The sequence below is a fragment of the Typopeltis vanoorti genome, chromosome 20 (assembly GCF_054136105.1).
Source record: "Typopeltis vanoorti isolate ZY-2024b chromosome 20, IOZ_Tvanoo_1.0, whole genome shotgun sequence".
NCBI classification, from domain to species: domain Eukaryota; kingdom Metazoa; phylum Arthropoda; class Arachnida; order Uropygi; family Thelyphonidae; genus Typopeltis; species Typopeltis vanoorti.
The window spans coordinates 95173406-95185426 of record NC_143568.1 but is presented as its reverse complement, the minus strand read 5'-3'; the positions used below and the strand labels follow the sequence as shown (position 1 = coordinate 95185426).

At 35.0% G+C, this 12021-nt stretch overlaps 1 protein-coding gene across 1 annotated transcript in view; it reads left to right on the top strand.

Moving 5' to 3' along the window:
• The window catches only part of LOC150095679 (calcium-transporting ATPase sarcoplasmic/endoplasmic reticulum type-like), a 382896-nt gene that overhangs the window by 222985 nt on the left and 147890 nt on the right, over nt 1-12021 (top strand). The window contains 2 exon segments of the mRNA XM_090409696.1: nt 5029-5045; nt 5047-5160. Coding sequence (XP_090265822.1) covers nt 5029-5045; nt 5047-5160 — 131 coding nt within the window.

Sequence of the window (12021 nt, the reverse complement as noted above, 5' to 3'; positions counted from 1 at the left end):
GGCTAGACAGAGCGTTGGCTCTAGTCCTGTTATAGGAGATATCTCTACGGTGTTCTTCCAAACGTAGAAGGATGGATTTAGCAGTCTGGCCACAATCACATAAAATCTTGTACACTCCTGGAAACTGAGTTGGAAGATGTTTCTCTTTAGATTTACTAAGTATTGAACGAAGTTTTGGGAGCATAGTGAAGCAAGTTCTGAAGTTAAACTTCTTGAGAATTTTTGCCAGTTTTGGTGAAAGAGACATGAAGGCTCTGGGGAAAGAGGGATCTTCAGAAGTAGTTGAGTGACTCGGGGGAAGAAATTTGTCAATTTTCTTAGGAGAGAAACCATTATTAATAAAAGTTTTTTTTTTTAAGAAAAAGGAGTTCATTTTCAATTTCTGCTTCTTCTGTAAGTAAAGATTTGGTTCAGTGAGCTAAGGTGGAAATAATACCAAATTTTTGTGGGGGATAGTGATGGGAGGAAGCATGACGGTATCTATCAGTATGAGTAGGCTTTCTAAAAATTGAGATTTTAATACTCTCAGCACATCTGGTAAGTTTCAGGTCTAGAAAGGGGAGGCAGTCATCGGATTCCAGTTCGAAGGTAAAAGAGATTTTTTCATGACACTTGTTTAGGTGGTCTAAAAATAAATTGAGGTTGTTGACCATCTTCCCAGATGTTTATTAGGAACTCAGGCTCACATTTTGTTTTCAAACATGCTTCTGTCTTTTTGTACTTGTTCTGTTAATGCAGATTTAAGTCTCTGTAGTTCTTTATATATTTCTTTGATTGTGATACCTGAAGATCAATTCAAAAACTAGTAGTATCTTTTCAAATATACCATGTCATATATATAAATAAAATCTTAGACTTCTAATTGTTTTTTCTTGTCATTTTCGTTCCAGATATCTTTAAGAAAAACAGGTCAGCAGAAATGCTAACAATACCCTCCCCCTTTCAAATTACTCCTGCTTACAGCTTGAATAGTGATAATGCCAAATTTCCTTATTCCCTTAATTTTCCTTTCAACTGCACCTTGCATTTTGTTAGATTGGTGTAGTGTATCGATTAATTTTTCGTTGGTCTTAATTTTCACTAGTTATTTGTAAAAGTTTAATGCCAAAACTATGGTTCCTTCTGGTATCACAACATATGAGTAACAATGTTGGTTTTTGATATGCATGGATATATCACTACCTAGAGAATAGAAAATTTGTTTTTGTTCTATATTGAATACTCTAGTTTAATCAAATCCATCTGGTATATTTGTAAATATGCAAAGAAAAGTAGTATTCAGTACTATTTAGGAGAAGTAACTGATTTAAATCAAGAAGTCATATATATCAGTAGAAGCTGCTCTATTTGTCAAATTTGAAATTTTTCGATGAACAGATATTCTGCCATAGTCCATCTGAGCATGCATTTGGAAAATGTATAAAGAGTTTATTTTATTCAAATAAAACCATTTGAAATACAGTTGAGGCGAACTCGGTCACAGTGAGCTAGATCAGTGTCACCATCGGATAAAGATTAAAAAAAAAAATAGTGTAATTCGTGTTGCATCAGTTATATGAAAAATTGTTTAAAAATAGCACCCGTTAGATGACACAAATTCAGGAATTCTAAAACAAATAAATTCTAAAACTTTTTCTTTATTTTAATGGAGGCATTTTAAAAGCTGCTCTAGTGTTAAAACAAAATAGTGGAATTTCATACACTGAATTACAAAATGGTTATATCAGTAACCATGAAGATATCAGCTCTTAGGAAACAATGTTTATCATGACAGAAATATTATGCTATATTGGTAATATCAGTAATTACTACAACTCAGCCTCAGTTTGGTGACAAATTCAGAATAACTTATATGAAAACGAATTCATATTGAACTTGCCTTGCACTATTTTTTCTGCAATTTCTACACTCTTCAACTACTCATTGGCAAGACAGTTCCGTGGGCCACCATATAAAGAGTCTTGCAGTAGATGCTGCAATTATATAGCTTTCATATAACCAACCCTTGAATGGGTAGGTTGTCATCTGACTTCTGGTATACAGCACAATGTGACTGAACCTTTGGTTAACCAAACCCTTAATTACAAATTACATGACTAGCAAATTGTCTTGTCAGCATGATCAGATAATTGAAGGATTACGGTACAGGAGTTACAAGCAGAAAAATCCATGACCTTCAAATTAGCAGCTGCTATCACTGACCTTAAGCATGATGGAGCTAAAACTTTCTTTAATGACGTAGGTGCCACTTCTAGGGATAAAATAAGCATTTTGGAATAATGACCCAATTTTGACAGTTTTTTTTTCATTTGTATACTCTTAATTCCATGATATTCTCCGTAATTTTACCAAAATGAATGCTGGTCAATATTAACATTAAAATAAAAAGTTTGTTTCTTGTGGATCTGTTCACTAGAATAAGGAGCATTATCTTGTACTTATGTTTTCTTCCTCTCAACAGGCTTTGTTTCTTGTCAGATAGACAAAGGAAAGAGTTAATAAGGATAAACTTCTCTAATCATTTATCAGATCAAGTGTGAATGTAATCTTTTGTATTTTGGACAAAGCAGCTACTCAGTTGAGAAGGAAATTGAATGCCTGCACTATATCTGATACTAAAATTCTTAAAAATCCAAGCTGTCTGGTGCATGTGCAACAACAAGAACATGAAGCAGATATAGAATACTGAATACAGGATCCTTTATCTATATTTTTGTATGCTTTCATAGAAGTCAAGATAAGCATGAATGATTGGCACTTTATACTTCATGATCCTTAGTTCAGCAAAGAGAGATCCACATTTCTTCATTCTATGCATCATCACTAGCAGCTATTGATCCCAAGATAATCTGTAGTAAATTCTAGTTTCATAGAAGAAAAAAAAAGCAGAAAACAGGCCTTCTGTCTAAATAGAAGCCATACCTTCTGGTCCCTTGTAAATTCCATTGGATGTAACTTTTGCTCACTTTTTTTTATATTGATCCCATATACAAGAGGTCGAGGGAACTATAAGCACATCAGTGTTGTGTGTGTGGGATGTAGATGAAGGCTGAGTTAGTAGGTTTTTAAGAGTTGTAAGTTGTAATTATCTCCAATCTTATTTGTTATTATGGATTGCATTATGAAAGAAAAAGTTTGGGAATTCTTAATGAGAAAGGCTCTTTCAGAGGTGCACAAAATAAAAGAGGAAGAATTAGTAGCAGGTTTGGTGTGTTTGCAGTTGCATAGTAAAGAGGTGCTGGACAGTTGCTGCTCAGATATTAACAGGTGCAACAGAAAGTGGAGTAATGGTGGTTGCCAGTTCACTGCTGCAGCAGTGACCATGGATGTGCCTCTAGAATAGTTCAGCACTGTGCCTTTAGAATGGACACAGTGCTGAACACTGTGTCCATTCTAAAGGTACACAATAAACCTGATTGTTCACCTCTGGATGGGATCAAGGATTTTAAGGGAAGTTTTAGGTGCATCATTCCAAACACGTGAGCAGCATTCTAAACACTGGTTTCATTGATTGTAAAATGGGCTCTTGAATGAAAGAGAATGCCAAGTTTCTTGGATGCTGAGGAGGCTATTGATATGATGTGTTTATGCGATGAACCTATCCAGCTGCTAATTCTACAAAATTCTCAATGCTGTCCAGAAGAGAGCAGTTTCTCAGATGATCCTTCCTTTCACTCACTCCTTTCAACCTCTATCTCAGAGATGCAGTGTTTCAGCTCTGTCTCTGTTCTTATAGGTATTTCCATAGTTGCTGCTCCACTAAAATGATAGCCATCATTCCTTCACTTTCTGTTGGGACTCTTAAAACTAGAGCAACAACTGCCCAGCATCCCTCTTCGGTGCAACTACAAACACACTGAACCTGCTTCGGAAATGGCTTAAGAAGGTAGTGTTGGATTCTAGAGCAGGAGAATGGAATTATCTAACAATTCGTCTCTACCTTTGTTTCTCATGATGTTAACAATCTTGAATAACAACTATTTGTTTTTTAGTTTCTGCAACTAAGAAACTAAGTTTCTTAGTTGCAGAAACTTTTTATTGCTGTTATAAGTCAGTTGGACTTGTGATGTGACCTTGTATGTACAAATGCACACAGTTTTTTTTTACCACTGCTTACTACCTTGATTAATAAAATATGAAAAGCTGGAAAATTTCACTTAATATGGAACTGAACTTAGGTTCCCTTCAGAACCTAAGTTCAGTTCCATTTTCTTTCCCATCTTACTCACAGACTAATGAAATTCAGGAATTTTTGTATTTGCCTGTTTTTATGCTAGCTTTGGTATGCATCCTTTAATAATTTTCTTCATAAACCTTATCACAAAAAGATGTTCAAGAAGAACATGCACTTAACTGACATACCAACCTTATGGCCTTAGTTGCTTCAGCAACAATTCCAAACAACTCAGGATGTCTGAACACAATCAGTGAATGCCGCTTAACTGCAAAAATTCCACTCCAATATCTAATATTTCATATGTTCTCCACTATGATCATTTTGTAGGATAATCATGACTTTTCTATATTTTTTCATAAAAATAATGTTTTTTAATCATGTGTGTTAATTTATATTTTTAGTTGGTTGGGATGAGGACCAAAATGTCTTCAGCTTGTTCTTTTCTGTGCTATTTGGTATACTATTTCCTAATTATACTTTAAATTTTTCACTTTAAGAAAATCTCTTTTGTTAGTCCCGGGTATGTCTTTACAAATAACTAGACTGAACTGATTACTGTATCTGGTTGCAAGTAATGTGTACATGTCATCCAAACCCAAGGCTAACTTTTTATCATTGATGAACTGTCAATGGGGGGGATTAAAATCTTAACCCCCACCACCACCTGTGTATGGAAGGCGTTCATATATTTTACAATAAATCAAAAATCAAGCTTTCTTCGGCATAATAATGCATTTTGTTAAAATGCATTATTATACTAAAACATGATCACCTGCTTATACCATTTCATGCTATTTTTAATTTTTTGAAATTTATGGCTGTCAAGTGTCTCAGACTTGCTTCTGTTATAGGAACAAGGCGAATGGCAAAAAAAAAATGCCATTGTGAGGTCACTTCCATCTGTAGAAACACTTGGTTGCACTTCTGTGATATGTTCGGACAAAACCGGAACACTTACCACAAATCAGATGTCAGTTAGTAGGGTAAGTAACAACTGTTTTTCTTTTAATGTTTAAACCTTAGTTTACATACTGATGAGCAAAACTGATTAAATTTTACTCATTTAGAGGAATTTATTATATTAATTTCATTTTTCACACATGTGATTTGTATAGTTAATAGTTATTCAGGGTGTGCTTAAGGGTCAAAGCTCTATAACCGAGAGGAGACCTCCACACAGCCTTTAAAGGAATGCGGAGAACCGACCAGGGCTTCTGACCTAATGTCCAGTCCTCGCCTTCTCGTGATCCACCCTGTTAGTTATCTACCTGGATATTGAACGAACGAGGATGGGCTGACAATTTGGAATTTAGCCGACCAGATTGTATTCTTATTGGCTTAAACCAATATACAAATGAATTTATTCAATTGACTTCATACCATACCAGCTTTGTTGATTCTGTTGTCTATTTCCATATTTAATTTACCATCTTCACTAAAAATCGTGCCTAAGTAGCTGAAATGTTTTACTTGTTCCACAGGTTCTCCGTTCAAAATCAGTTGATGTTTTCAACGATTCTACCTATTTTCATTGTCTTTGTCTTTTTATTGCTAACCTTCATACCATATCTATTACAACAATAATTCAATTTAGTCAGTGAATCTTGCACTCTTGTAGCGGATTTATTTAGACGTATAACATCGTCTGCATAACATCTCCAATTTTGATATCATGTTTAATACCACTTTCCTTCATAATGTGATACATATAGATAATGAATAACAGAGTAGACTTGTCTCACACTAGATTTAACATTAAACCATCTTCTTGTACTTCCTTCAATTCTAACTGCTGACTTGCAACTCAAATAATGACTAAGTATTGCTTGATATAATGCCCCATTGACACCATATAACTGTAGCATATTGAATAGCTTCTCTCTTGGCACCTTGTCATATGCCTTTTCCAGATCTACAAAACTTAAATACAGATCTTTGTTATATTCCAATGCTTTCATAACTATTTGTCGTAAAGTGAAGATCTGATCCTGACAGCCTCTATTTGGCCTGAATCCAGCTTGTTCTTCACCAAGCTTTTCTTCCACAATTCTTCTCAACCAGTTTCTCAAGTATACTGGCATAAATCTTGTTGGGAACACTCAGTAGGGAAATACCTCTGTAATTCTCACATTCAGTTTTATTTCCCTTTTTTATATATGGGTACTGTAAGAGCTCTACTCCAATCAACAGGAATTCGTCACTCTGTCCAGGCATTCTGAACTATGCAGTGAAGCCACTGTAAGACTTTTATACCACCATACTTCATCATTTCTGGTCGAATATCATCTACTTCTGCTGCCTTTCCACATTTCAAGTCTTTGATGGCTTTTTCTATTTCAAGTATGGATATGTATTCCTGACTGCATGCCTGGTCAGTGTTTTTTACCACTGTGCTGTCATCACTGATTGTTTCATTTAGCAATTTTGCAAAGTAATTACTCCATGCTTCAATGATATCTTTTTCTCCAGTTTTCATGTCGCCTTTATCATCTCTAACTCCTTTTACAGCACTCTTTCCTCCATTTTTCCAACAACCTCCAGAATATCTTACCAACTTCTTGATATTTATTTTCAATATTCTTGCCAAAGTCCTCCCATGACTTTTGTTTAGCTAGTTTTGCACAGTATTTAGCTTTCTTACATTTGTGTCTGTATTTTCTAAGAGCACAAGCTGATTTATTGCCAGGAACTTTTGATATGCTTTCTTCTTTTCCTTCACTGCCTCTTTAACTTTGTGTCCACCATGGAGTTCTAATTTTTCTATCTTTGCAGACAACTTCACCACATGCCTCTCTAGCTGAGTCAAATAGGGTTTTCTTCAAGGCTTGCCACTGAATCTCCAAGGTTTGGTTCCTGTTCTCAAACTCTTTCATTTTTTCTTCAATAATCTTTGTGTATTTTCGTCTACAGTTCACATCTGAGAGCTGCTCAACTTTATTCGCTTTAAAACTTTCTTACATGTTATTCTTTTCAATAGGAAATTCAGTTTTATCCTGTTCAAGGCTAAATAGTGATCAATTCCAATTTCATATCCTCTGTACACTCTGCTGTCCTGAACCAGGGAGAAAACATCACTATCAACAATAACATAGTCAATGAGACTTTTCTTATTCCTTGCCTCTTCTCTCCATGTGAATTTATACATATCTTTATGTTGGAACATGGTGTTAGTAATAACCAGTCCATGTCCTGAGCAGAAATCCAACAGATATTTGCCATTATTATTAACTTTGCTCTTTTCTCCAAATTTTCCCAAAATATTTTTGTATGTCTGACAATCATTTCCTATTCTGCTATTTAAATAAATCCCCAACAAGGACCAACTTTTCCTGTTTCATTGTGTCAGTTGCTTTCTCTAAAGTCTCAAAAAATTCCTCTACTTCTACTTTAGTAGAACCTTCTGTGGGACCATAGGCACAAAGAAGTCTCATTGTGCAGTTCTCCATTCTGATATTTGCCCACATCACTCTTCTTGAGACTGCCTGCCATTCAATAAGATTAGTCCTGCATTTAGTGTTGCATACTATTGCTACTCCTTTTTTTTCCTTGATTGTCGTTGCCTGAATATAACATTTTGTATTTATTGCTCAGAAAGATCTCACCAGTTTTGGCTTTTTTGTTTCATTTACCCCTGTTATGTCGATCTGGTACTTATCTAATTCCTCAGCTAGCTCCATTTCTTTGCCATTCAGGCTTCTTATGTTGATAGTACTGATCTTTAACTCTGGTGATGTTGAGTTGGGGTGTGCTTTCATTTTTCTTCCAGTAGCTGACTTTTCGCCGTTCGCCCTTGTTCACCTGGCAAAAACAACAGGGACTTTGTTTACGTCCCAGCTGGCATGAAATTTTGTCATGCTGTACCATCCCAAGAAGAATACAATTTGGTCGGCTAAATCCCAAATTGCCAGCCCATCCTCATTCGTTCAGTATCCAGGTCGATACCCGACAGGGTGCACCACGAGAAGGTGAGGATTGGACATTAGGTCAGAAGCCCTGGTCGGTTCTTCGCATTCCTTTAAAGGCTATGTGGAGGTCTGCTCTCAGTTATACAGCTTTGACTCATACTTCCTTAATTTCAGATCCACAATTACATCTTTAATTTGACTTCTGAAATTTTTATAAATCAAGCAAGTTAGGTAGTGAAATTCTGTTTGTCATATGACTCATTGACATAATGTTCCATCATTTCCCTCTTATCCCATGAGTGTAAAAAAGCAGTAATGCAATTTACTTATAAATCACAGTTTCCAGTTGATTGCCCTTATGCGTTATACTATTTCCATCATATTGATCATATCTTTAAAAGGCTGTTTTCTAAAAAGTGTGCGATGAGTGATAATGCTTCTCATTACCCATCACATAATGTAATAGCTTTTAAGCTTGTTTTGAAAGAGTCCACAAATGGGTACTAATCTCGTGGCTCATGAATTCTATTAATTTCACCACAAAGTCATGTTGTGTTGACAAAAAAATTACATCCTTTATCAGAATATGAAGCTAGAATATATATACCATATATGTTGGCATATAGGTCTAGGCCTAAATTTTAGGCTATTTTTAGGCTTTAAGCTTATGTCGGTTGTATAAGACGATTTCCCCCCCCCCCCCACTCAGTTTTTTCTTTCTTGTATTAATGCAACGTTAGATATTGTTGTTATATCCACTATTTTTTATATCTGTGCATATCTGTTATTTTTTTTGCATAGTATAGATTTAGTATTTACACAAATTATCCTAATTAAAAGTGATTAGCCCCAATTTTAATTAATTATTAATTTTGCTTTTTTTTTTTTTTTTTTAATTTTAGGATTATTAAAATTGTTATCATTTAAAATCATGGAACTAGCAACAAACCAAGAAAGTATGGAGCTCAATTTAAAATAAGGGCAATTGAAATGGCAAAGCAAACTAATATCTGTGCTGCTGCAAGAAAGTCTGACATAACTGAGAAGATGGTAAGAGAATGGAGGAAGAAAGAAGATATTTAAAGAAAATTGCCAAAGAAAAAATGTGCAGGGATCATCTGATGGCTACAACTGGAAAATCACGTTGCAGAATGGTTATCTTGTTACAAGAAATATGATTAGAGCATATGCACTAAAATGGTCAAGACAGAATCTGGATGAAAGTATAGAATTTCAAGCTACTTCAGGATGATGTAATCATTTTATGAACAGACAAAATCTGGTAATACGACAAAAAATGAAAATTGCCCAAAAACTACCAGCAGATCTTGACCACGAACTTACCAGTTTCCATAAATTTATTATTCAGTTTGAGACAAGAACATAAATTTCTATTGTCAAATATTGGAAATATGGATGAAACTCCTGTGAGCTTTGATATGATAAGCAATAAAACAGTGAAGTCTAAAAAAGGTAGTAAGAGTGTGCTAGTTCGAAGTACAGATCATGAAAAAAACAAGGTTTACAGTTGTGCTGTCATGTTTGACTGATGGAACCAAGTTAAAACCAATGATCATCTTCAAACGTAAAACTAAACCCAAGATAAAATTTCCTTCAGGTGTTTTTGTACATTTTCACGAAAAAGGATGGATGGACGAAAATGGTGTGAAATTATGGATAAGTAATGTGTGGAACACGCGACCAGGCGTTATAATGAAGAAACGCAGTTTATTATACAGGATATGTTTCGTAGTCATTTAACTGAGAATACTAAAATTCTTCTAGAAAAAAATAACACAAAAATTGCTGTTATACCATGTGGTTTAACTTCTATATTTCAACCACTAGCAGCTGCTTGAACAAACCATTTAAAGATCACATGCGAGAAGAGTGGCATAATCGGATGTTGACTGGTGAAAATTTTTTTACAAACGGTGGGTCTATGCGCTCTGCATCACTTGATATGTTGTGCAATATTGTGATCAAAGCATGGAATAAAGTAAAAGTAGAGACTAATGAAATCATTTAAAAAGTGTGGTATCTCTGATTTTATGGATGGTACGTGACACTGATGAAGAAAAACGAAATCAATTCGCCAGATTCAAACTGGGATCCATATGACGATCAGTTAAACAACGAATCTGAAGAACTATTTTCAACAAATGATGAAGAAAATTATAATGAAAATTGAGGTTAATAATTATTTGTTTTTTAAGACTTCTAGTCCACGCGGTTAGCCTAGTGGCTATGTGCTTCGCAACCATATGCCTGGGGAAGGAGTGTCCTAGGTTTGATTCCCGTCGGTGACGTGAGGAGCTGAAGGATCTTCCTCAACCATAGCCAAGTTAGCCAGTCTTGGGCGTGGACAGCAGGGTTTCTTCCTCAGTTTATTCTGGGGTTTTTCATCCCCCAAAGCAGGCAAACTGGCCTTGAGAACTCAACACTACAGGCCATAGGATATACCAGGGCATAAGGCTGACACCACCTTATCCTGTAAACGGAGTGAGGTCCGATGATCAGTGGACCCTCGACACCACAAGGTAAAAGAGGGTATAAGGAAGATGAGATGAGATGAGGCTTCTGTTGTAATATTTCAAATAAATTTATGTAACAAAAAATTAATCTGATTTGTTTATAAACACTGTCTATTTTTTTATATAATGATGTGTTGTAACTACCTAAATGTTTATCCAAGAAATTAAACTTCCCTTTTTATACTCTTCGTATAAGACGACCCATGATTTCAAGGGGTTTTCTGTGGTATTTGAGTCATCTTATATGCTGACATATACGGTATATATATCTAAAACCAGAAATTTTTGTTTCTGGATATTGTTTATAAGGCAAGATCCAAATGCTCAAGATTGTTGTGATAATTTAAATCTTTTCTCATATAATTTAATTCCTTCTATTTAATCAAATGTGATTTGTTGACAACTTCTTTAACACCGCAACTGACCATGACGTCTATAAATGTCCAGCTAAATCTGGATACAATTCTGTAACACTATTGAATAACACGGATAAGAAGTGCAATTTGGTCTCACTATTTCACCCACCTCGGGTGAAACAGAGAGGTTAATGCTTTTATTGATGCTGATAACTTCATATCTACATTGCTCGTCTGTCAGTATTGCAGTATTGTATGCATTGGTTTTAAGATTTTTTTTTTCTTGTGGTTATATCAGTTGTTAAATATCATTTTTGTTCTAGGTGTTTATCACAACTTTTCAGCTCCCACCCTGTATATGGTTGTTTCTCCTAGATAATCTAGAAAGTTGAAGTAACAATCTGTTGCATAATCTTTTGGTGCTCTCCTAATCATTGGCACCCCCAGAAGTTATAAACTGAATTGTTTTCTTGAGTACATTAAGTCAAATGAAATTTACTAAATGTGTACCAATAATTGAGTAGCTTGCTTTTTATCTTGATCCCTTATTTCATACCTGAAGTAATGAAAGCATGCACTCCTTCTCATGAGTGATGTGTTGCTTCTTAATGCTTGTAAATGAACAAGACATACTACAAAAGCACTCTGTTCTTGTTTTTCTTGCATCTGACTTTGGGAGAATATATATAATAATTAACAATATGGTATGAATACTTGGACATTATCACTCATTTGATGTTTATTGGAGAAAATATACATCTAAAGATAATGAACAAAATTTATTTAACTAATTGAATTACTAAGCCGGTATTTTGCCATGGTCACTAAGGCATCTTCATGAGCACAAAGAAATACTTAGTACATGCACACAGGCATGCAGGAAGTAAAGTGGTTTTTGAGGGAGGTTAATTTGATCCCAGTGATAATGCATACTTTCAGAATACTCACTTTGCATGTAGGTATAGTTAATCCTCTCAGTGGACAACTGTGTTTTCTAATTGTTTCTCCACCAGACCATTTACCTTCTTGTGCTAATTTTTCATCAAAAT